The sequence below is a fragment of the Dermacentor andersoni genome, chromosome 5, assembly GCF_023375885.2.
Source record: "Dermacentor andersoni chromosome 5, qqDerAnde1_hic_scaffold, whole genome shotgun sequence".
Classification (NCBI taxonomy): domain Eukaryota; kingdom Metazoa; phylum Arthropoda; class Arachnida; order Ixodida; family Ixodidae; genus Dermacentor; species Dermacentor andersoni.
Window position 1 is genome coordinate 197,452,974 of NC_092818.1, and position 25,145 is coordinate 197,478,118.

Here is a 25,145-nt window from a genome sequence, read left to right on the forward strand (position 1 = left end):
ATATAAGGCTCGGGGAGCTGGTCAATGAGATTATAAAAGACTGCATTTTCGAGATGATGGCTCGGGGGTATATAAATGGTACATACAGTGACCAACTTATTAAACAAAATGGCCCGAACTGACACTGCATCAAGGGGTGTCTGAAGGGCGACGTGTCGGCAAGCTACCGGCTTGTCGGCTACTACTGTTACACCGCCGGAGGCATGTGCCTCGTCACGGTCTTTTCGGAAGATTGTGTAGTTCCGAAGAAAATCTGTGTTAGTAGGTTTGAGATGTGTCTCTTGAACACAGCAACTTGGAATTGTGTTTGTGTATTAGTTATCTAATGTCGTCAAGGTTATGAAGAAGACCTCTAACGTTCCCTTGTAGCACTTGTGTCTCCATTATGGTAAATGTGTTGGGTGCTGTGTGTTTAAGAGATAAGGATTAGCTCACGGGCACTTTCGAGGCCCCGTGACGGGAGTTTTGTCTTTTTTGGAGCGGTCTAAAGATGCTCGCCGCTCCTTAGGCGCTGGTGGCGCTGTCTGGCTCGTCGCTGTGTCCATCGCCTCTTGCGAGGCGCTGGACATGCGCTCTTCGGAGCGCTTTGTTTGACGTGAAGGCCTCGGCACGTTGGACGAGACCTTTGATGCCACCTGCCTGGAGGTAGACGGCCCCGTTTGCTGGGTTGGCGTAGCAGCGCTAGCTGCAGCCGCCGAGGGGGGGGGGGGGAGGGGGGGGGGATGGCGTCACTGCCGCCTCACTGGGTGTGGGTCGGACAGCCGCCGGAGACCGTTGTGGCGTTGCCCCCTGACGTGCCACTTCGGCAAAGCTGCTCTTAGGCAGGTATGACACCCGCCTACATGCCTCCTTGAACGATATATTTTCTTTCACTTTGATCGTGACAATTTCTTTTCCTTTTTTCCAAGACGGGCACGACCGCGAGTACGCGGCGTGCTCTCCATCACAGTTTACACAATGCAAAGAGTTCTCGCAAGCTTCAGACGTGTGTTCATGGGCACTGCATTTCGCACATCTTTGGCGCCCTCGGCAGCTCTGCGAGCTGTGGCCAAAACGTTGGCGTTTGAAACATCTGAGGGGATTTGGCACATATGGTCTAACACGGAGCTTGATGTACCCGGCCTCTACAGACTCGGGCAGAATACTTGAGCCGATTGTGAGTATTAGGTGTTTGGTCGCAATTTCTTTACCATCCCGCCTCAGCTTAATTCTCTTGACATTGACAACATTCTGCTCACTGAAACCCTCCGGGAGCTCAGCCTCTGTCAGCTGGAGCAAATCATCATCCGAGACAACGCCGCGGGTGGTGTTCAAAGTACGGTGTGGAGTTACTGTCACGGGAACATCCCCAAATGGCGCTAGACTGGACAATTTTTCATATTGTTTCTGGTCATGCAGTTCTAAGAGGAGATCACCGCTTTCCATCGTTGATGCCTTGTAGCCTGGACCAAGGACATCAGTTGAAGACTTTGAAACTAGAAATGGGGAGATTGTGCGTACTTGTTTATCTGATTTTTGCGAGTTAATGACGTGAAATCGTGGGAAGTTGGGTCTTTGACGTCCAAAGAACTGAAATACATCTTCGGTGCGCCCTCTTTTATGAGGGCGATCTGGGAGGGGAGGAAAGGAGCTTGCCATAGACGAATGTAATTTTCGGCAATAACGCCAGCCACCCACCGTGGAGCCCTACAAGGGGATGCTACAGGGACTATAAAAACAGGTCCTGCAAAGGCCAGCTGTACGTTATCACTATAACCAAATATGAGATAACCTATGTTGGCTATTCACACAAGGTTAACCCTTGCTGCCTGGAAAAACTGGAAGTAAGCGGAAGCTAGGAGAAGACAGGAAAGATGTAAAGTGAGAGAAAGACGAAGGCTGGAGGGAGAGAGAGACAGGAAAAGGCAACTACCGAAAAGGCAACTAACTCTCGTGTGCTCGGGTACGTGGTGTCACAACACACCAAACGCCTGCTGACGCAGACGCCCCTGCGGGACGGGTGGATTCCTGGCCTAAACGCTACTCCAAGCAGCAACAACCAGCTTTTGCGTCCAAAAAGAGCCGTTTGTTATCAAGTCTAAATTCATTTTATTTGCTACAATGAAGAAGTAAAGCTTGTTCTCCAATGTAGGGTAAAATTTTAAGCAATTATTGAATAACTTACCAAGGCGCCGAAGCTGTGGCCAATCTCGTGGGCCACTGTGACTTCACTGACGGCCAGGGCAACCGGTCCGCCGTGCAGGTACAACGTTATGACGCCCGTGTTCAGCGCCATGCGTCGGATGCCCTCCCGAGTGTTCACTGACCGGAATTTCTCGCACGCACCTCCGAGCTTGTCTGCACATGAGCAGTGCGCATACCATAAACAGAGGCGCAAGTCCTTTGCGTGTTACTGAGAGTGATCGCAAGAACTGTTTGCTTTGTCCTGAGCATGTAGACATGTTGTAGGGCACAAAGAAAAATATATAACTATGTCACCTCACCCGAGCAGTCCGCTTACCTCGTTTTTGTTCTACGCAGGGATAAAAGGAATGACCGCCTTTTTAATTATTTTAAAGCCTTCAAGTCTCCAAATAGGATCAGACATATACCGCGCGGCGTCTGCCCGCGTCCAGCCAGGGAGGCAGTAGCCATCCTTCACTGGAAGCTAATGTCGTCTCAGGGCACGCTGACTGCTAAGACCTGCAACACTATTCAGGAGAATTCAGGACGAACTACCCAACAAGCTGGTGCTCGGAGAAGTCTTCGGAGTTTATTTGGCACGTATGAATGAACAGCGCAAGCGTAGTGGCGCACTTCTCTCACGATCCCGTGAAAGAAACAAGAGGAAGTTGTAGCTAGGGGGCTCCTACATAAATACGTGGGAAAGGAGAAATCATTTTTCTCGGCAACCGCTGCACCAAATTTGATGATGTTTGCTGCATTTAAGAAGAAAAAGTTATAATCTAGTGACTGTTGGTAGTGAATTTTGAAGCGAATCTTTTTTTGCACCTTCCTTCGACCTTTCCACTGCTGCTTCTGCTGTTGTCTTGCACGCCGCGTCCGGGGGTGGTTCTAGAGCATGCATATACATGGGAGGAGCGTAACAGAGACGAAATGCGTCGCGAGAAACTCGTTTGGACCTTTCCATCGCATATGCACACTGCCCTCTGGAGCTCCCTGGACGTCGTCACATTAGGTTCTTGACAGCTGTAATTATCCGTGATTCCCGCAAAAGCTTTGCAGAAACTGCAGCGCTTACCCTTCTACTAACGTACAAGTCCTGAGGAGAGGTTGATAAAATGGTAGAGAGGGGGCAGGGAGAAGAGGCACAAAATAAGCTGAACTAGCGCAGTCGGGAAACGAATGTCGAACAGTCTTGCCGCTATTCGCTCGCACTTCGCACAAAAAAAGGAGGGGGGGAGGCCGTGACAGGGAAAAGGTGAAGTGATTAGACAAGAAAACGCTACTACTATATACACGACACGATATAGCGATTGAGGGCGAACTGAACGTGCGGTACTGTACGTTTCTTCTATTTCTCAAAAATAAACACCATGAAAATTTGTCAAGTGGACAATTGACGCCGGGCGCGCACACGCAAGGCCGTATTAAATCACTGTAGGGTTTAGGCGACACTGCGGAAGCGGTCACACGTCAAATCAACACTTCTGTCCCACCGCAGCAACTGTTCCAACCGCGCCTGCCGAATTTCAATGGGAGCAAAATACAAGAAAGGTGTTGCACTTAGATTTCGGTGCACGTTAAGGAACACCAGGGTATGAAAGTTAATCCGGAGTCCGTCACTATGGCATGACTCATAATGCGATTGGAGTTTTGGCACGTACAGCCCCATAATTCTGCCAACATTTCTGCCGCGATGCAATGTGCCGTGTGGGGCGATGACAATGCTCAGCCCTCTCATAGGTTACAAACAATGGCACACAACAACGCCAAAAGGAAACACGTCTCCTTGTGTGTTCTGTGTACGACGCAGAGAAACAGCAGTGGTGTACGCACGGCCACATTTACCACCAACTCACTACTTTCGTGTTGCAATAAACTCTGAAGAAATTAAATATTTGCAGTCAACAACCGCTAATTACCGTTAGTCAAAGCAAACACCACAGAAAGCTTCACTTACATTAACTCACACAGCACGGGATCCGCATTATTTCCCTTTAGGCTGTAAATTTTTTCATAAAACATTGCTGAGAATTGCAAATTTTCAGAAAACAGAACTATCAAGTATATGTCTCTGTCAATCCGCAATGAAAATTGAGATCGCAGTTCTGTAAATTGCATTTACCAGTACATCTAAGCGGACAAATTTATTGTTTTATATATTCTCAAAAATAAACCACTAATATGTGACTAGGACTTTTGCGAAACACCTCTAAGTAATGCAACAAAGTCAGGTAAGATGTAAATTGATATGCTAGAATTTTAACATTTGTACGCTTTGGATGGTCTAACGGATGCTGCTTGCAGAACTGCGACCTCTTGTCGGGTACCGAGGGCTGGCAGCGGACCAGCGTCGCAGGCTCTCTCGGAACCCGCCCCCGACTTCGTCCCCCTCATCTTTCTTGCACTGCCGACCCTGAGCGTCGACCTTTAGCGTCCACGCGTAGCGGCGTCACTGGGCGTTACAATCTTGGTGTAAAGCTACAAATCGCTAAACTTCTTGCTTATATATATTCTTCAAATTGCCAATCATTGAAACTTTATTTTAAGATATTCAGGCCCTAAATCAAAATTCGCTTCCAACAGTCACTATAACGTACCTTTTTCTCTCAACTGCAACAAATTTAATTAAAATCGGCCTAGCGGTTATCCCGGAAAAAGCGTTTCCGCGTTTTAGACGTATTTCAAAAGGCGGCATCAGAGACGGGCCCGAGCTATAGTTTTCTCTCAAGTGACAGCGAGCAGATAGACGGCATTTCGGGATAACGTTTCTATGTCCAGCGTTTCTGATATAGAATTTACCGCAACTGCCACGTAATATGACGATTCCTCTCACGTTGAATGCAACCGTTTTGTAGTAGCCCTAGACACCAAGCCTTTTCCCGTTGTGCTTTGTCAGCACCCTGTTTTTCCAAGCTGCAGTGCCGCCGTCTCACTGGCCACAGCTATCGCCATTGAAGTCGAACTCTACATCCCCAGTGTGCTTACGTTTTGAAGGCGTTCTGCTCGCCTTATTCCTCGTTTGTGCTTTGGGTATAAGTTTTGAGAAGTGGATCTACTATGATGTTTCAACGTATAACAAACATTATTCGCATGGTTACTACCAGTGCCTTCACCCACACAACAGTACACATCTTATGCGCGCGTGCTTTAGCACATGCGTGGCTGCACGTGTGAGAGGGGCCATGCGCTGGTTACCACTAGCGTAGGCCAGATATGCCAGTCCCAGAGTTCCTTCGCCCAAGTCGCGGTTGGTCCAGGCGTACGAAAGGCAAAAGTCGTTGCGCTCCTCCAAAGCGAACAGCTGGAGCATCAGGTTGGCGTCTAAATCATTGCGGCAGAACGGGTTATTCGCCGCTTCCCCGCCTTCACAGGCGCTGGTGTCGTTGATCTGCGCAATGGAGGCACTATCCCATCATTCGTGGCGTCGCACACTATGTGGCTGAAATAAAAGGCAATTTACCAAAAAGCAATATAAAATTAAAGAATAGGAATAACTTGTGCCTCTGACTAGAATAACGTGCATACTGACAAAGAATCCTATATGCTACAATGTGGCGCTTGAAGCCTGAATACCAATACTTTCTTTTTTCACACCTGTTTCTCATTCGTCAACCTTGCTCACTAAAAGTAGGCTTGCCACCACGATTTACCAGCTTGTTTTCTTGATAACCACGCACTCTATAGTCGGATACAACTTTAGAAAAAAGGGGAGGCCCCGCCCAGATGACCGAAGCGCGACAGCCGATTGCCTCCGCGACTAAAATAGTCCCGCTCGAAAAATAGTGCTCCTGAAACGCGTAATTCTCGTTATAAATAAAGACTTTTGTATTTTGATGACTGGTTTAGCAGAGCTCTCATGTGCTACAGCACATGCCGGATCGCGAGATAAGAATAACACCGTGCCTTCTACAACGCTGCCCGTCGTCTGCTCTTTAGCTTCATTGCAAGTGACAAAAGTAGAAAGAGCAGCACTGCAAGGCTTTTGCGCTTGTTCACATGTACACGGCGTATCTACTACTCGTTTTCCAAGCTTAAAATGAATCAGTTGCTATTGAAAAAGTACTTATATAAAACAATGCATTTATCGCAACCAACCTGGGGCGAGAATACGGTCGAGGCAGGAAGGTGCAAAAATGTTTCATTAATTATTTTACCTAAATACTCTTGGTTTTAAATCGCACAAAATTTTTATATTTTGGTTTTGTGTTTTCATAATTTCACAGCACGCATTCAACAGCTTGCGCGTGCAGTGAGAACTGGTGGACAGCAATCAATTGACGGTGCTACACAACGCTCGAACACCATCGTTAGACGCTCGGCAATCTCACTGCTGACAATGATCGTTCACGCTAAGTTGACGGTGACAAATCTTTGCATTGAAGGCTTCTTCTGCAAATATTTTCTGTTGAGGCACTCGTAAATTTGCTTCATGCGCACACACTTTTCTGATTTCTCCTGAGAATGGTTTTGCTCCATCACTTCACCTTGTCCGACGAAAAACGCAGCGACTCAGTACACGAACACACCCGCCGCTAACAGTAGGCACCAATCTTTGGAAAACTTTTCTCGTCGTAACTTCACTCGGGAGTGAAATAAAACAACATGGAATAAGCACGCAGGATGCGTGTTAGTAGTGGTCGCCGCGGGATCCTGTTTTCAAGCAAAGCGTAGCGCAGCGCCAGCGATGCTCGCTGCAATGTTCCTTCGCCAGATCACGGCTCAGAATAAACGCACGCGGCACAAATGCCGCATCGTAAGCCCGCAGTAATATTTCCGGCATGATAGACCATCACAAACAGTTCTGCAATTCACTCTGACGAGCACACAGCTGACGCGACCTCGCCCAGTTCGAAGCGCGGGCGGCCATCTTCTCCGTCGGCGGAGTCACCGGCCGTCCGGCTGATGACGTTAGTCCAGAGTGCGCGCCCATTGGTGGATGCTCATGTGCATCCGCCTCGGAGGAGTAAACGCCCCCTTTTTTTCTAAAGTGGTATCCGACTATAGTCTACAAACTGCTTTACAAACGAGAATCTGACACAGCGCGTTTCTCTTTCTTATTGTGATGACGGAAGGCGGGCTCACCCTGAGGTCTTGTATCACAAATCGCATGCCGACGACGCCTTGGAAGTCGGTGGCGGAGTAGATTATGTTCGTGGACGCCATGTGCGTGCCAACCATAGAAGTGATGCGCTCGTGGGCCACCTTGTCGTCCGTATCTTTGGCGAAGAAGTCGTATAGCATGTGGTCCACGACGATCTACGAGACGAAAAGAACCGAACGTATGGTGTACGCGCTGCAAACCGGCCTCCCTTCATTTTCTCAGAAAAAAGATCACAATACATTTTAAGTGATGAGCCATCATCATCATCATCAGCCTGGTTACGCCCACTGCAGGGCAAAGGCCTCTCCCATACTTCTCCAACAACCCCGGTCATGCACAAATTGCGGCCATGCTGTCCCTGCAAACTTAATCTCATCCGCCCACCTAACTTTCTGCCGCCCCCTGCTACGCTTCCCTTCCCTTGGGATCCAGTCCGTAACCATTAATGACCATCGGTTATCATCCCTCCTCAGTACATGTCCTGCCCATGCCCATTTCTTTTTCTTGACTTCAACTAAGATGTCATTAACTCGCGTTTGTTTCCTCACCCAATCTGCTCTTTTCTTATCCCTTAACGTTACACCTATCATTCTTCTTTCCATAGCTCGTTGCGTCGTCCTCAATTTGAGTAGAACCCTTTTCGTAAGCCTCCAGGTTTCTGCCCCGTACGTGAGTACTGGTAAGACACAGCTGTTATACACTTTTCTCTTGAGGGATAATGGCAACCTGCTGTTCATAATCTGCGAATGTCTGCCTAACGCACCCCAGCCCATTCTTATTCTTCTGATTATTTCAGTCTCATGATCCGGATCAGCAGTCACTACCTGTCCTAAGTAGATGTATTCCCTTACCACTTCCAGTGCCTCGCTATCTATCGTAAACTGCTGTTCCCTTCCGAGACTGTTAAACATTACTTTAGTTTTCTGCAGATTAATTTTTAGTCCCACCCTTCTGCTCTGCCTCTCCAGGTCAGTGAGCATGCATTGCAGTTGGTCCCCTGAGTTACTGAGCAAGGCAATATCATCAGCGAAGCGCAAGTTACTAAGGTATTCTCCATTTACTCTTATCCCCAATTCTTCCCAATCCAGGCCTCTGAATACCTCCTGTAAACACGCTGTGAATAGCATTGGAGAGATCGTATCTCCCTGCCTGACGCCTTTCTTTATTGGGATTTTGTTGCTTTCTTTATGGAGGACTACGGTGGCTGTGGAGCCGCTATAGATATCTTTCAGTATTTTTACATACGGCTCGTCTACACCCTGATTCCGTAATGCCTCCATGACTGCTGAGGTTTCGACAGAATCAAACGCTTTCTCGTAATCAATGAAAGCTATATATAAGGGTTGGTTATATTCCGCACATTTCTCTATCACCTGATTGATAGTGTGAATATGATCTATTGTTGAGTAGCCTTTACGGAATCCTGCCTGGTCCTTTGCTTGACAGAAGTCTAAGGTGTTCCTGATTCTATTTGCGATTACCTTAGTAAATATTTTGTAGGCAACGGACAGTAAGCTGATCGGTCTATAATTTTTCAAGTCTTTGGCGTCCCCTTTCTTATGGATTAGGATTATGTTAGCGTTCTTCCAAGATTCCGGTACGCTCGACGTCATGAGGCATTGCGTATACAGGGTGGCCAGTTTCTCTAGAACAATCTGCCCACCATCCTTCAACAAATCTGCTGTTACCTGATCCTCCCCAGCTGCCTTCCCCCTTTGCATATCTCCCAAGGCTTTCTTTACTTCTTCCGGCGTTACCTTTGGGACTTCGAATTCCTCTAGACTATTTTCTCTTCCATTATCGTCGTGGGTGCCACTGGTACTGTATAAATCTCTATAGAACTCCTCAGCCACTTGAACTATCTCATCCATATTAGTAATGATATTGCCGGCTTTGTCTCTTAACGCATACATCTGATTCTTGCCAATTCCTAGTTTCTTCTTCACTGTTTTTAGGCTTCCGCCATTCCTGAGAGCATGTTCAATTCTATCCATATTATACTTCCTTATGTCAGCTGTCTTACGCTTGTTGATTAACTTCGAAAGTTCTGCCAGTTCTATTCTAGCTGTAGGGTTAGAGGCTTTCATACATTGGCGTTTTTTGGTCAGATCTTTCGTCTCCTGCGACAGTTTACTGGTATCTTGCCTAACCGAGTTACCACCGACTTCCATTGCACACTTCTTAATGATGCCCACAAGATTGTCGTTCATTGCTTCAACACTAAGGTCCTCTTCCTGAGTTAAAGCCGAATACCTGTTCTGCAGTTTGATCTGGAATTCCTCTATTTTCCCTCTTACCGCTAACTCATTCATCGGCTTCTTATGTACCAGTTTCTTCCGTTCCCTCCTCAGGTCTAGGCTAATTCGAGTTCTTACCATCCTGTGGTCACTGCAGCGCACCTTGCCTAGCACGTCCACATCTTGTATGATGCCAGGGTTAGCGCAGAGTATGAAGTCTATTTCATTTCTAGTCTCGCCGTTCGGTCTCCTCCACGTCCACTTTCGGCTATCCCGCTTGCGGAAGAAAGTATTCATTATCCTCATATTATTCTGTTCCGCAAACTCTACTAATAACTCCCCCCTGCAATTCCCCTGCTATTTTATTGATGAGTCAGCCTCGGAACAACTGCTTCGTGCTTCGTTTGCTCGCCCGCTGCAGCGCGTATTGTTAACTGCGGCCTCTGCAATAAATTGGTCCTCAAGAAAGGCCAGTCGGGCTACAGAAAGTGCCCAGGTGATACTTTGAAAAATGAAGTACCGGAAACATTTTATTCTCCGACGCTTGCCGTGTTATACCTAAAGTGGTCTGTCAAATGGCATTTACGATAGAAGCAAGCAAAAATATTTACGATAAATGTTCCTACGTTTTGCGTTTTACAACTGTCGACGACAAGTGTGATTTGGCAGCCTAAACGCGCTGGGGCATGGTCGCTGTCAACCAACCTTTGGATCACAGTGACCATGCCAGTTCTTACCTGCATGTGGCACACTCGCCGAGTGGGGTCCTTGCGTGAACTTGTGCGACGGCCAGAGCGCGATTGTGGCTTGCGCCTACCGCCAGGCGGCGGATCGGCGTAGTCGGGTGAACGCCGAACGCGCCGCTTCCTGCCATCTTGGAAGGGGCGGCGCCATTGATAAGCCTGCGCAAATGCCCCGAGCAATTCATTAATTGTGAGCATACTTTGCGGCTTGTGGCAAGGGCTTGCGTTTCTTATCTTCGCACAGCAATTACGAAGATTTCTTTATGTTCTACGGATGCAGACATCTTCATCGTCTTTCACTAAAGGCTACGGCAGCATATTAGAGACGTATAACACATCTTACTGAGGGCAACGAGTAGCGCTCAGCTGATTCGGACTCACGTTTTAGGTTTCGGTCCTTGCATCCGTGTGGTCGTCCTATGTGTGTGTGCCCATAGGTGGCGTCAAGGTTGTTTACTCATGGTTACTCAAGGGAGGTTTACTCATGTAAACTTGTTTCTTTAAACAAAATGAAATAAAATATACAGTGATAAGTGCATATAAGCAGTAACAATTTTCTTCAAAAGATAAGCACTATTATTACGTTTTGGTATCCTAGTCTTTTATTACAAGCACAAACGAAAGGAAACTTTATTTTTCACAAGCACCAAACAAATTTTGATCGAGAGCAGGCAATAACCTTATCTCATAAGATTTCAAGTATAGGCCGTATAATGCTCGTTTCTCGGCTATCTTAAAAAAAAGTCTTCAATAGCCATGCAATGTCCTTGTGCTCTGATATTCCCATTCATGGCAGCTGCGTAAAGAAAAGCTGTAAGGCTAAGCAATAGGAGGGAAAGCCGAGTGCGTAAATTAATGAAATTATGGGGTTTTACGTGCCAAAACCACTTTCTGATTAGGAGGCACGCCGTAGTGGTGGACTCCGGAAATTTCGACCACCTGGGGTTCTTTAACGTGCACCTAGACCTAAGTACACGGGTGTTTTCGCATTTCGCCCCCATCGAAACGCGGCCGCCATGGCCGGGATTCGATCCCGCGACCTCGTGCTCAGCAGCCTAACACCATAGCCACTGAACAACCACGGCGGGTGAGCGCGTAAATTGACTCGTGTATACGACCAGTACCGCAGAATGAACTAAATATATGTTTTAATGTGAGAATTTTTAGTAGTGTGACTACAGCGACCCCAGCAGTTCGCCTCGCCCAAGAAGAGGGCTCGTACCAGTGTCTTCTTCCGCGGAGGTTGCTCGAAGTGCGGGGGACTGTTGCGAGCTCCCAGTGTGGCGTTCTGCTTGTGCGGATACGCTTGCAGCTTGTCAAGACCGCATCCACCATGCGGTCCGAGCTGTGGCGGCCAGCGCACGTCTTTGGCAGAGTAGAAGACGGTGTGTCCCTTGTTCTGAAGCAGTGGGTACATCCATGCCGGCTCGGCGTAGAAGACGCTCCCGTTTCCTATGCTGATGCGTCCATGGAATACGCCGTGGACGACAGAACCAAGCACTCTACTGCCCGGATCGCCTACAGCGAAGTAGAGCACAAACAGCATCAAGCTGTATGGAGGCAGACAGTTTAGATAGATCAAAGCGACTGCCAACCAATCAAATACACAGAAAGAAAGATAAAGAAAATAGCGATAACAAAAGAAATGCGCGCAATTAGTGGAGAATGGAAACATTCGCTGTGGTTTGTCGTACAAACTTATTGTGACGGAGGCGGGCTGAAGTTGCAGCTATCAATATCCCGCACCTCCACCAAAGTGTGACGGAGGTCGGAGGTGAAGAAAAAAGTATTAAGGGCTATTTACGAGATATATATGCAGGCACACGAGCAACATTAATCGCGGATAGATGGCCCAGGCGGAACGTCGTCATCTTCTATCCGGTGATCACTTGCTGGGCTGTCGATGCGTACAATCGTTACTTCACGGTAAACATATATTACTCCGGCAATGGCATACATCGTTGCCAAGAGTAGCTTCCCCACATTAAGCCCAATCAGTCGACCTTGCGAGCAATATCTATGAAAAAAAATTCAATGCGTGAGCTTATAGGAACGGCCTCCGGGTCACTCTATCCCCATGATGAAGACATAAGCTTTGATTACTCAGAAAGACATTCAACAATGGTGGTGAGGCGACCAGCTGGAGACGTCCCAGTTATTGAGGGCTTTCCCTTGAACTTTGACACCGGTCTCAATGCGTTGATAGAAGATGAGCATGGCTGCGTGCTTGTAGACTTAAACTATCCAAAGCAATTTTTTATACCTGACAGGAGTGTAAGTATATGTGTAAAGTCACAAAGTGTCATGATTTGGTCTACGTTCCCTGGCTGCTTCCACTAAAGCAGATTTTTTTATGTGGTGCACGCATTATAACGATCACCAAAAAATGCTGTGCATACATGGCTAAGCTGTCGAAAGCATCGCGCACTAAAAACATTTTCTAGCAGTCTATACACCGAACACACGTTGCCATGTCATAACATGCGCTGTTCTTGCTTCCCTCTGCTTTTTTTTTTTTGATAGCCTATATTATTGATCGGTGTTTTAACTTAATATAGTTTGTCGTCCGGCATGAATCCTTGTTGTTTCCGCTTTAACTTGTGCTACATTGAAATGCTTCTTTGATTTCTACTCTTTAAGTGTTTTTCTGCAGTTCCCTTGCACGCTCTGTAATCGAACCCCGCGCCCCAACTTACGACATAACTGCTGGCAACTAGTTTAGGAACAAATAAACAAGGCGTTTGTCATATGTAAGAGGCATGCGGCGCAGAAAGGAAGAAGAGGACGATCTGCACATATCGGTCCGAACGGCACGAGCCCTCGAGGCGCGTGACCCGAGCTGTGATCGAGGGTGAAGCGGCGTCGAGCTGGGATTATCAACGGGACTCTGGGCCAAGAAGGTTGTAGCGTCAGCATCGCACTGGCCACGGGAGCCATGGAGGGTTGGTCAAGTGCGTGACGCTGGCGCTCCGGGGTGTGGCCATCGACCTCGGCGACGTTCGAGCGAGGCTCCTTGGACCTGCTGCAGCCGCTCACGGCAGTGCCGGGCACTCCAGGAAGGATCCCCCTTCAGAGGCAGACCAACACGTACGATAGTCCCCGGGGCGTCTCGCCGGCACTCGAAGAAGTAGCGGCGGAACCCGGAGCTAGGCCTAACCGGTGAGGCCGGAGTGCTACGTCACCGACGGAGTTCGGGATACCGGCATCAGAGACGGACGAGTTGACTGGTCAACACCAAGGCAGCAACATTTATGGAATCGGCGAGAACACCTACTATGATGAAGATCCGACACGCTTCGGACTCCTAAGATACGTGTGACGACAAAAGTCAGTAAGAACGATCCTTTCTGGTAGCGTCGCAGTCATAGACTAGGGCGGCCTGACTTTCGCGTAGCAATCGCCAAGGACTAACGTAGCCGGCAATAAGGACATGTTTAGCGATCATTAAGTAGGTATAGCATAAGTGTTAGTATTTCTTCATTGTGTTTTAGCTTAAGTGAGTTTTATTCTGAGTTTGGAGCAATTAAAATCTGTTTGCTGTGCTGCTCTGCGTCTCCCAATCCCATCTCCCGTAACATCCGCACGAAGTTCGGACCCACCTTCCACGTGACCGGAGACGATGTGCGAAAGGTCGACGTCCACGGCGCCTCTCGCCGTGGTCATGACAAAGTCGTCGGAAAACGAGGATAGATCAGGGTGCAGTAGGAGGCGAAACTCTCTGGAAATAAATGTCGAAAGGGCGTGGATATAAAACTTGGCGTGTTACAATGGTGTTGTATACAACTTTGGGGTTACGTTCATAACTGCTTTTATAATTATTAGTGTGCCAATTATGCCAGTGAAATCAACATTATAAAAGGTAGTGGCATTCGGTGATGTTTATTACATCCAAGTCAAAGAGAATCTGTGCAATATTCGGTGGGCAGAGAAGATTGCCTTCAACTACGCATGTATGCTATGAGATAAAATCAACCTTGATGGTCGTCGACTTGTACTGACGGACGCGTTTCGCAGTTATACGCACCGTGCGTATAAGTGTTCAAAAAGGACCCTCGAATACATGTAATGGCATTGCTGATCATGACCTACATTTATTGATCTATGTTTCACCCACCCTTCCCCAGCAAGATCTTATTTCTTCCCTGTTTGGCCTAACGTAACGAAATTTGATCGGAAATCTACAAAGCACATCCACAAGCATTTATTTTCGCTCGAATCGTTTGTCTGAGTTGTGTGTGCCTCCTGTCATAAGAAATAGTACATGTCTGTTATACGTCCAGTTTTTCAACACTTGCATTCACTGTCTTATATGTGCGAAAATGAATTGATGCTGTCATACACGCTAACCAAGGTTGTACCAATAAAGTTGTAGCTTCGTACTATTAGCGAATAAGTCAGCGTACAGAGAAGCGCATCCTACACCGTCGCCTAAAATAATGCACAGTTAATTTTCGCGTACTTTCTGCCATGTATTCTATGAAGCCAGATGTTCAGTACCTGTTTTCCTTCTGTATTCCCTCATTCGTGCGTAATAATATACTTCTTTTATAACGGACCAAAAAATAGTTTCACATCGATTTCTACAGTGCGCTGACAAATATTAGATAACATGTTTCATTCCAGGCGATGTCTTTTGCGATTCACGCCTCCGTCCTCAGAAGGATGGCTACGACTCTGTTAATTGATGATACGAGTTTCTTTGTTTGAATAAAGAATTTGAACATATTACGCTGAAGCCGAGGAATGTATGGTATCTTTCTTGTGTTTATTCAACTCCAAGCAAACACTTTTCTCAAAGCAATAAATAGTGTTGTTTCTTGTCTACAAAAAAAAAATTAAATTACGGGGTTTTACGTGCCAAAACCACTTTCTGATTATGAGGCACGCCGTAGTGGGGGACTCCTGAAATTTCGACCACCTGGTGTTCTTTAGCGCGCACCTAAACCTAAGTACCACGGGTGTTTTCGCATTTCGCCCCTATCGAAATGCGGCCGCCGTGGCCGGGATTCGAACCTGCGACCGCGTGCTCAGCAGCCTAACACCATAGCCACTCAGCAACCACCGCGGGTGTTTCTTGACTACATAGTGACTTAAGGTTGCATTACATTTTGCTATCTTTGAGCCCTTGAAGCAGAGGAATTTAATTAACCCGAACGCGCCTGACAATAAGGCCTGACGTCAAGGTGTGAACTGATATCTCTTGCGGTTTATATTACGAGTATCATAAAAGCCTGTGGCGCATTCTAACGCTTAATGTAATGATAAAAACAAGGTAGGTGGGTAAAATCTGTCGCTGGGGTCATTGCGCTTTTCTTTATTTACTGCCATATTGTTTTACGCCCCTCATAATTGCTAGCCGGATCACTTCAAGAACGTTTAATGCTTGGCTTCTTTCTCTCTAGGATATCTCACCTTCCAAGGGCCTTGAAACGAACACGCGCAGCGCCGGACCACTCGTCTGCAGCACGCTTGAACCTTCGGACGCTGTCGTTGCTCGGTTGCTGGGTTTCATATGATAGCAACTCGTAGTTCCGGATGAAAGGGCCAAGTTCCTCTGCGTGCGATGATGTGGTTATTCACTAGTGTACCTTTTCAAAACAATGTTCTTTTGGTTGTGAGAAATGACGGACTAGATTTCCTACGGCTTCCCAGTTTTGTTTATTGCAGTGGCCACCTTTTGACTACCTCGTTGATTCACCAGATAGCTGTTCTTGCGATGCAATATTGAATGCCACAAAAAGGTATATTAACATTTTTATTGTGATACTCGGTTTACTTCAATGCCCCGGAAAGAATACAAGAACAGTCGTGTACCGAGTGTTGGGTGAAAGGTGCAGTTGGTCAAAACTACTCCAAGACCCTCCAATGCGGCGTCCATCGTAGCTCCCGAGCTGCTTCCTCATCACCCGCCTCATTCATCTGTGCCGCAGTGAAACGGCCAGCTGCACTTTCACAATGAGTCAGCTGCTCCGGCTGCAGAAACTTACCGGCGTACCCTCCACCGCTGAGAAAGAGAATAAGGACGACGCTGGTCGGCACAGCGCTCGTCGTCTTGCAGATTTCTCGCGTTCTCTTACTTGGGCTTTCCACAGTCATGACCTTGTTCTTCGTCTTCTTCTTCTTCTATGGGTTCTTATGAGTCGCACGTCAAATTTTCTTCTTTTTATATTATCATCCTCCTTCACCAGTCATTATTCCTTTTATATCTGAATCATTTACGCTTAATTTTTAAATTTTCCCGTTCATAACGTTCTTTGAAAATATTTTCCTCAATGTTAGTTTATTTTCTTGAACCCCCGTACCACGGGATTTCTGGTCGATCGCCCAGTATGGGTTGTGCCATTTAGAACACACGAACAACCACTCGACCCTTCATGCTTGTGAGTTTTCGTTTTTTACTTTCACCGCATCAGTGCTTCATTTCTTGTTTAACAAAACCACAGGAGCCGTACTAACAAAGCACTTCATAAGTAAGAGAGGTTCATGAGAGCGGGCCGCTGGACAATCATAGAGCACCATCCAATCCCAAACTTGAACGAAAAGGTTTGAGGATTTGGTTCCGGCTTCTCTTGTGCTCTTCAACTTCAACTTCAGCAGTTAATTGGTCTTCACTGATCAACTGATCAACTGTGCTGTTCTCATCCTCAGGCGATTGGCCCACATTCAACTGCGTGTTCCTGCTCGTGCGGCACACATTCCGTTCAGCTGCAGGTCCTGCACAATCGAAAGACCTGGCAGAACCATGCAAAACTCGACAATAACAAGACCAGGCACCATTCTGGTATTTTCTGGGAGAACCACGACGCTCAACTAGAGCCCTGAGCTAACGCTATTGTTTTAGTAAAATGATGAAAATGGAAGTTGACACGTATAAACAACAGTTTGGCCTTATTCGTACATGACAGAATAATTCCACATATATGAGACACAGATAGAGGAGGCCGTGTCTCGTTTTTGCACCGTATAATTCTGTTTAAGATAAAAGCGCTGTCCGCCTGCTCCTATTGCTTGAGCATAACATTCTCTAATCCGCATTAAGAACGTGCTAGAAACGCTTTTGGTGAAGCCCTGTTCGGTAAGGAAAGACGAGAACCTGCTCTCCTGTTTCTCCAAATTTAGTAACTGTAGAAATAATAACCGGCGCTTCTAGCGGGCGCGAGCTGTGTTGTTTTATCGCAAATAAATTATACTGACACGTGTACTTGTTTATCTTTATCGAGCGACCACGTTTCACCGCCTAACAAATGTTATCGCACAGCGCAAGACACGCCTGCATGTATCGGAAGTTTCTGGAATGTTATCGATGGTTCCTTCCGCGGTCTGTCACCGAACCTTGTGTAATCTATTGCATGTATGCGCGACGCGAATAGTGTAAAACTTTGTGGAAGACATGCGGGTCATAGCGATTACTCTGGAACATTCGACGACTGATGCCAAGAAGCCGACGCGCTTGACCAACTGATCAGATTTTTACGATCACCGACTGTGTTCGCCGCTCCCGCCGTTCTTTAAAGGGAAGCTGAAGAGTCTGTCGAATTCAATAAGACGCTCATATACGGATGCGGGAACGTTATAAACCAAACATGTAAAATTTTGGGCGGGATTTTTCACTTAGGAGCGACGTAATCGCCGGTTAAAATTGCGCTGTCGCTCCGCCCCCTGTCGAGCACCGTGCTCTGCTGCTGACGCTGACGATGCGAGCGGACACAGGAAACCGCGGCGTAGTGACGTCGGCACTGGTGCTCCGTTCCATCGCAGTCTCCGCGATCGTGCCTGACGGCGCTTGTTTCTGCGTGCGTGCCATCATAATCTGCTTCTCGACCCTGCATTCCTTTGTTTGTATGTATGTAGAGTGGTAGCTGACGTGCGCAGCATCAGTTGAAGTGGTGGGTCGATCATGTCGGCGTTCTGTGCCTACGGTTGCATGCACACCAGCGGCCGCGACGATGTTCCATTACTTCCCGCAAGACAAGAAGCTTGCAGCTAAGTGGGAGGCTGCTGTGAATCGAAAGAATTTCAAGCGCTCAAGAACAATAGTACTGTGCTCTAACCACTTCCGTGACGACGATTACTATCAGAGTTTATCAATAATGCGTGAATGAGTGAGAGTATGACTTGCTGCTAGTAGGCTTTCTAAACGCAGCGCGAGAAGTTCGGGGCAACGAACGCACAAAGGCGGGACGGGTGCGGGTGGACGGATGGTAACTGGCCTTGGAAGACCTTATGAATACACGAACTCGTCCAAACCTGGATTTTGATTTACTGCTAGCTCCTTCGTGTTAGCACGCTGAACGGAAGGTACATGTTTATCTCCCACCCAATTGACGCAGGTTTCGTCGCAAACCGTCGTTAATTTTCTATTCGCACGTGTGTTATGAAACAGCCTAGATGCAGCTACCATAACGTAGTGCAAGTGTGAAGTTTGCGTGTGTTTGAAAGCCGGCGCACGCCAGGACGCTGCGCTCCCCCTCGCGCACATAGAGAAACCGGCTGTCCCATGTAGCCGACGGAATTCACTGCCTTTACGGCTCCGGTTACGAGTATGGTGTGGATGGGCCGCTGATGAAGGTCACTACACGTGCTACAAGAGCCGGGAAACTCTTCCCGCATGTAAATCGTCTGTGTAGATTGCCGATGGGTTTGGGGCAGCGCACAAATGCCGACGATCGCATCCCCGCTTACGTTCCACGAGGAGGCATGCAGGGACATAACAGTACAGTTGTTTGCCCGGAAACGAACTCACTGGATCGCTGAATACAGCTTTGCAAAAAACATGCTCACCAAGGAACATTTCTAACACGAGGAGATGCTAACACTTCGCTTTCGTTCGCGTAGAAAGCACTGCTTGCTACCAGCATCTTTTGTTTCTTGGAGAGGTGCGCTGCGTACATGTCGGGAGCAACGTCGAACTCCTCAGATAAACGCAAGCTCTCGAAATTTACCATTACCGTCTCACCAAACCACAGCGCCAAACCACCTTGCACCGTGCTTCATGTGTGGCGGCAGCGGTCGGTCTAGACGAACGCCATTGTTGACGTCACGAGACACCCGACCAATCACAGGCGGAAACGAGGCGCGCGAGCTGCCCCGAGACTGCTGCTGCACTTTTCGTCGAAATAAAATCTGTTTGCGCTTCTTTTCGCGCAATTTCGATGCGATATTCGGATTCGGAGGGTCGAAAACCATTACGTACAGCTCTTCACTAATTTTTTCTGGAAAACTCTACAGCTTCCCTTTAAGTGTAGCCTGTTTTTGTGGGCTCAGGTTCGCCCAATAAATGTTAGTTTCGTCTTTCACAGCATCGCTACTGTGTTATTTCTACGTCACTACCACGTGACATCTGGTGGAGGTGCTTTTCGTTCATGTACCAGACGCCCCCGACAAGCCGTGATCCGACCCCGGACCGCAAAGAGAACACCAACATAGTCCCGGGCCATTGAGCAAGCCGCCTACTACAACAGTTGCCCCCGGAGTACGGACTTCGACCTGAGAAGATCAAGAAGATTGTGGCCAAGACAACCCAAATGGCAGCCGCAGCGTCCGCCATCGTTCTGCAACAGCCCAGGGAGGCACCGACTTTCCATGGATCATCGTCTGAAGACCCAGAAACCTGGCTGGAGACCTATGAATGAATCGCGACTTTCAACAACTGGGACTCCGATGACAAGCTGCGGCATTAAAAGACGCCGCCAGAACTTGGTGTGGAGAACCGGGAGCCGACCCTGACTACATGGGACCTGTTCTGTAGCGGCTACCTGCGAATATTTACAAGCATCGTGCGCAAGGAAAGGGCCGAAGCTATGCTAGAAGCCCGAGTACAACTACCCTACCAGACCATAGCGATCTTCACTGAGGAGATGACGCGCCTGTTCCGGCACGCCGACCCGGAAATGTCCGAAGAGAAGAAAGTGCGCTTCTTGATGCGAGGCGTAAAGCTTGAACTTTTCGCCGGACTGATCCGCAACCCACCGAAGACCGTAGCTGAATTCTTGGCAGAGGCAACGACGATTGAGAAAACTCTAGAAATGGGCACTAGGCAATATAACCGCCAAGTGCTCACGCCGCAGTGCGCCATGCAAGCATTGGGCTCCGGTGATCTCGAAGAGACCACCAGGGCCCTTGTGCGCGAAGAACTGTGCAATATGTTTCCTTCGTCGGAACCTCGGGTGTATTCAGTCACTGAAATCATCAAGGACGACCTTCGATGGTCACTGGGCGTTACCGAACTGATGCCCGAATCATCGCTTCCTGTGCCGGAAGTGATGACCTACGTCGCCGTCGCCCGTCGCCAATGCCCCCCTCCGCGACCGCGCCAGGGCCCTGTAGCGCCGCAATTCCGTCGTCCACCGCCTCCACCGCCAGTACGTCCGCCCGTCGACCAGCACAGCCACCCGAGGAAGACGGACATTTGGCGCCCCCGACCACTGCCCGCGCTGCTATCACTGCGTGGAAGCTGGACATGTCTACCGCCGATGTCCAAACCGAGAAATTGGACTACGAGGGTTCGCCGTCAACGCTCCGTGCCCGCAGCAAGGTGAACACCCTCGCAATATCGCTGACTACCTCGCCGCTACTCAGTGGAGCTCTCAACGACCATCCCGTTCACCATCACCAGGCCACTCTAGAAATGGGCACTAGGCAATATAACCGCCAAGTGCTCACGCCGCAGTGCGCCATGCAAGCATTGGGCTCCGGTGATCTCGAAGAGACCACCAGGGCCCTTGTGCGCGAAGAACTGTGCAATATGTTTCCTTCGTCGGAACCTCGGGTGTATTCAGTCACTGAAATCATCAAGGACGACCTTCGATGGTCACTGGGCGTTACCGAACTGATGCCCGAATCATCGCTTCCTGTGCCGGAAGTGATGACCTACGTCACCGTCGCCCGTCGCCAATGCCCCCCTCCGCGACCGCGCCAGGGCCCTGTAGCGCCGCAATTCCGTCGTCCACCGCCTCCACCGCCAGTACGTCCGCCCGTCGACCAGCACAGCCACCCGAGGAAGACGGACATTTGGCGCCCCCGACCACTGCCCGCGCTGCTATCACTGCGTGGAAGCTGGACATGTCTACCGCCGATGTCCAAACCGAGAAATTGGACTACGAGGGTTCACCCGAGGAAGACGGAGGAAGCCGTCCACACACTGGCCCAGCCCGGGGCCGCTCTGCGAGCCCATATCCGGAAAACTAAAAGCAGCAACCGATGGAGGTGCGGTTGCTGTTCGTCGAACTGACGAAGATCTTCCGTCGCCGACGAAGACCCCGAAGAAGCTATCTCGACGACATAACAACAACACGCCGTACCAGCCACATGTCAACGCGACGCAGCCGTGATCCGACGCCAAAACCTAACTGCAAAGCAAGATAAAGAACCACCGAACTCGACGTGCTTCTCGACGGCCACGCAGTCACCGTCTTAGTGGACACAGGGGCCGATTACTCCGTCATGAGCGGACACATCGCCGCCCAGTTGAAGAAAGTTAAAACTGCAAGGGAAGGCCCTTAAATTCGGACCGCTGGAGGACACCTCATTACGCCGACTGGAATGTGCACGGCAAGAATTACCGCTTATGACTGGGCTTACCCTGCCACTTTCGTTATCCTCCAACAGTGTTCACGAGACGTCACTCTCGGCATGCACTTCCTGAACCAACACCGTGCAATCATCGACCTGAAGTCGAAATCGATAACGCTGTCGTAAGATCAAGTGACACCGCCGGAGAACTCTCGTAGTCACCACGCCTTGAGTGAACTCGAAGATCAAGTGAGCATCCCGCAGCACTCCAGCATTATTATTTTCGTCGGCACCAAAACACCCGCTGACGTAGAAGGCGTCATCGAGGGCGACCAACATCTACTGCTCGACCGTGAAATTTGCGTGGCAAGAGGGATCGCTCGACTGCACGGAGGAAAAACGGAAGTGTTGCTGACAAACTTCACGCAGGAGTTCAAGCACATCAACAAAGGCACTACGATCGCATACAAATAGGACATTTTGGAAACCAGCAATGCGTTTATCCTCTCGGATTCTGCCGCAACTACTCTGACGAACTTAGTTCCCGAACCAGACTTCGACATAAATCCAAGTCTCCCCATGATTAAGCAGCAACAGCTCAGTAGTCTGCTTCGACTATACAAAGACTGCTTTTCGACGTCACCGAGGATTCGAGAAATACTAGTCGCAAAGCATCGCATAATATCCGAATACTCCGTTCGACCACTCCGACATAGCCCTTACCGAGTTTCGACGCGAGAACGTGAAGCTATCAGGCAACAAGTCGACGAAATGCTGCGCGACATCATCCAGCCGTCGAAAGGCCGTGGGCATATCCTGTAATCTTGGTGAAGAAAAAGGACGGAACCCTACGTTTCTGCGTCGATTATCATCGACTTAACAAGATCACGAAGAAGGACGAAGATGGACTCCCTCCCATGGATAGACGACGCATTGTATCGGCTCTGCAGCGCTAAATATTTCGCTAGAATAGCAGCTTGGGCTTGTTGGTTTTCCATCCTGGAAACGTTGTGGAAACAACATAAGCGTTGTTGAAAGTCAGCGCTTGTGGTGTCGTCTTCTTGTCTCGTGTCCCGTCTACGTTTTGCGCTGTTAACACCAGGCTAAATATTTCTCGTCGATGGATCTCAAGTCTGGATACTGGCAAATAGAAGTCGACGAGATAGATCGCGAAAAAACCGCCTTCATCACGCCAGACGGCCTCTACGAGTTCAAGGTCATCCCATTCGGACTGTGTTCGGCGCCTGCAACGTTCCAGCGCGGCATGATGAACGGTGTTAGCAGGGTTCAAGGGGCAGACCTGTCTTGTTTACTTGGATGACGTCGTCGTCTTCACCGGAAATTTCGACAATCACCTTAGGCGGCCTGCGACGGCACTAAACGCCATCAAGTCATCATGGCTCACTCTGAAGCCGGAAAAGTGCCGCTTCGCCTACAATGAGTGTCTGTTCCTGGGCCACGTCATCAGCGAATCTGGAGTCCACCCCGACCCACAGAAGACAGCCGCCATCTCAAAGTTCCAGCAGCCCGTCGACAACAAGGCAGTGCGTAGATTCCTTGCCATGTGTGCCTACTACAAGCGCTTTGTCAAGGACTTTTCATGCATCGCTGAGCCGTTGACACGTCTAACCAAATGTGATGTCGAGTTCAAGTTGGAAATGCCGCATGCCGACGCATTTGAAGAACTCAAACGACGCATGCAGTCGCCACCGGTGCTTGCGCACTTCGACCAGTACGCCAATACATAAATCCATACTGACGCCAGTAGCCTGGCCCCTGTGCCGTTCTAGTCTAGAGGAGAAACGGACTTGAACGGGGTGATTCAAAAGTTCTGAATGCCGTTTGCCGCTTCTACTGTTTGCTGCTTCTTTACCACGTTGCGCTAGCTAGGCAACACGACTGCACGAGCGCATTGTGTTGTTTGTTAAAGCTACTTAAGCTTGCAAGAACTGATATTGTTGGTTTTATGCCACCCGGTAAATCTTCGCACCAGCTGTTGCGCACTTCATGGTTTTGCATTTATTTTATGTGTGGCTTCGGGCATGTTAAACTGGTGCTTCATGCAAAACTGTCGTCGATATTTTTTTTTTTTTTTTTTTTTTTTTTTAGATGCGAGGTTTTCACCCTGCCTTGTTTGCGAAGGGCTGTGGCTGTGGCTTATCGGAATGATACCAAGCAAGTGCTTCTTTAACAGATTTAGTCTTTTCGCCCTAGGGCATCTTAAATATTGTTTTTTTTTTTTTGGGGGGGGGGGGGATGTGTTTAGAAAATAGGTAGTTCAGGGCGAGAATTGCTAATGGTATTGTTGTTCCATTTTCACTCAAAATTCCGCGTCACGTTTGGGAAGTCATACACCTCGATGCTGTCTGAGCAGACATACCACGTCGAGTCAATTGTTTGTTTCACAACGTAAGTCCCTTTTTTTTTTTTTGTATGTGACCCGCCGTGGTTGCTCAGTGGCTATGGTGTTGGGCTGCTGAGCACGAGGTCGCGGGATCGAATCCCGGCCACGGCGGCCGCATTTCGATGGGGGCGAAATGCGAAAACACCCGTGAACTTAGATTTAAGTGCACGTTAAAGATCCCCAGGTGGTCGAAATTTCCGGAGTCCTCCACTACGGCGTGCCTCATAATCAGAAAGTGGTTTTGGCACGTTAAACCCCATAATTTAATTTTTAATTTTTTTTTGTATGTGAATTTTGTATACAACTGAGTTCTTTCTTATTATGCTTACGCAGCAGAGTACTAAACCCGGCATTGCCGCCAGCGCTCATCTACTTTGACTGGCGCTGATCTGCCTTTATATATATCATGTGGCATCCCTCTAGTAAAATTGAAAAAAGTACTGAGAAGTTGGTCAGACTTTAGCTTTGTGCGTTTCGAAGCAGCTCCCTTGGGGAATTTGAAATTTCAAAAAACTGCAGCGGAACAGCACTTCATCGGCGTATGCAGCAGTATTGCGTCGGCGGTACAGCGCTAACAGGCGTTCTTATTAACCTTTGTGTTTGGCGACTTCGTTGACTAGTGCACGCGTTTCCATCAATAAATTCGCAATTACTCTTCTTGAGGCAACTTTGACTGCACTTATTCGGCGATGTCGCATGTATTTATCGACAGAAAGATCACAACGGCACGTGCAGACATCGCACCGTGCGGATTTGTTTGAGATATAAGTCTGCATTAGCGACGGGTGCTTATTATTGAGGTACAGAAGCAGCATTGCGGCAAGGGTAGAACTAAGAGAAACGATCTAGACATCGCATTACCCAACAAGATTTAGCCGCTAGTTAACACGAGCTCCACTCCGTGTAAATGGGGTTCATGGCGTTTGTCTGCGGTACGTACCTGGCACGTATGTGGACCGGGTTGTCCCAAACACTGGTAACAT

General features: G+C 48.5%; 1 protein-coding gene across 1 annotated transcript; it reads right to left on the reverse strand.

Annotated features, from left to right (window-relative positions):
• Nucleotides 1–187: 187 nt before the first annotated feature.
• On the reverse strand, nucleotides 188–25,145 carry LOC126532250 (disintegrin and metalloproteinase domain-containing protein 10-like). Its single transcript, XM_050179911.1, has 10 exons — nucleotides 25,103–25,145; nucleotides 16,779–16,961; nucleotides 15,660–15,801; nucleotides 13,847–13,965; nucleotides 11,470–11,765; nucleotides 10,242–10,406; nucleotides 7,249–7,422; nucleotides 5,362–5,554; nucleotides 2,165–2,337; nucleotides 188–253 (listed from the first exon to the last, which is right to left on the reverse strand). Exons 1-10 carry the CDS (start codon nucleotides 25,143–25,145, stop codon nucleotides 188–190), a joined length of 1,554 nt encoding a protein of 517 aa, XP_050035868.1.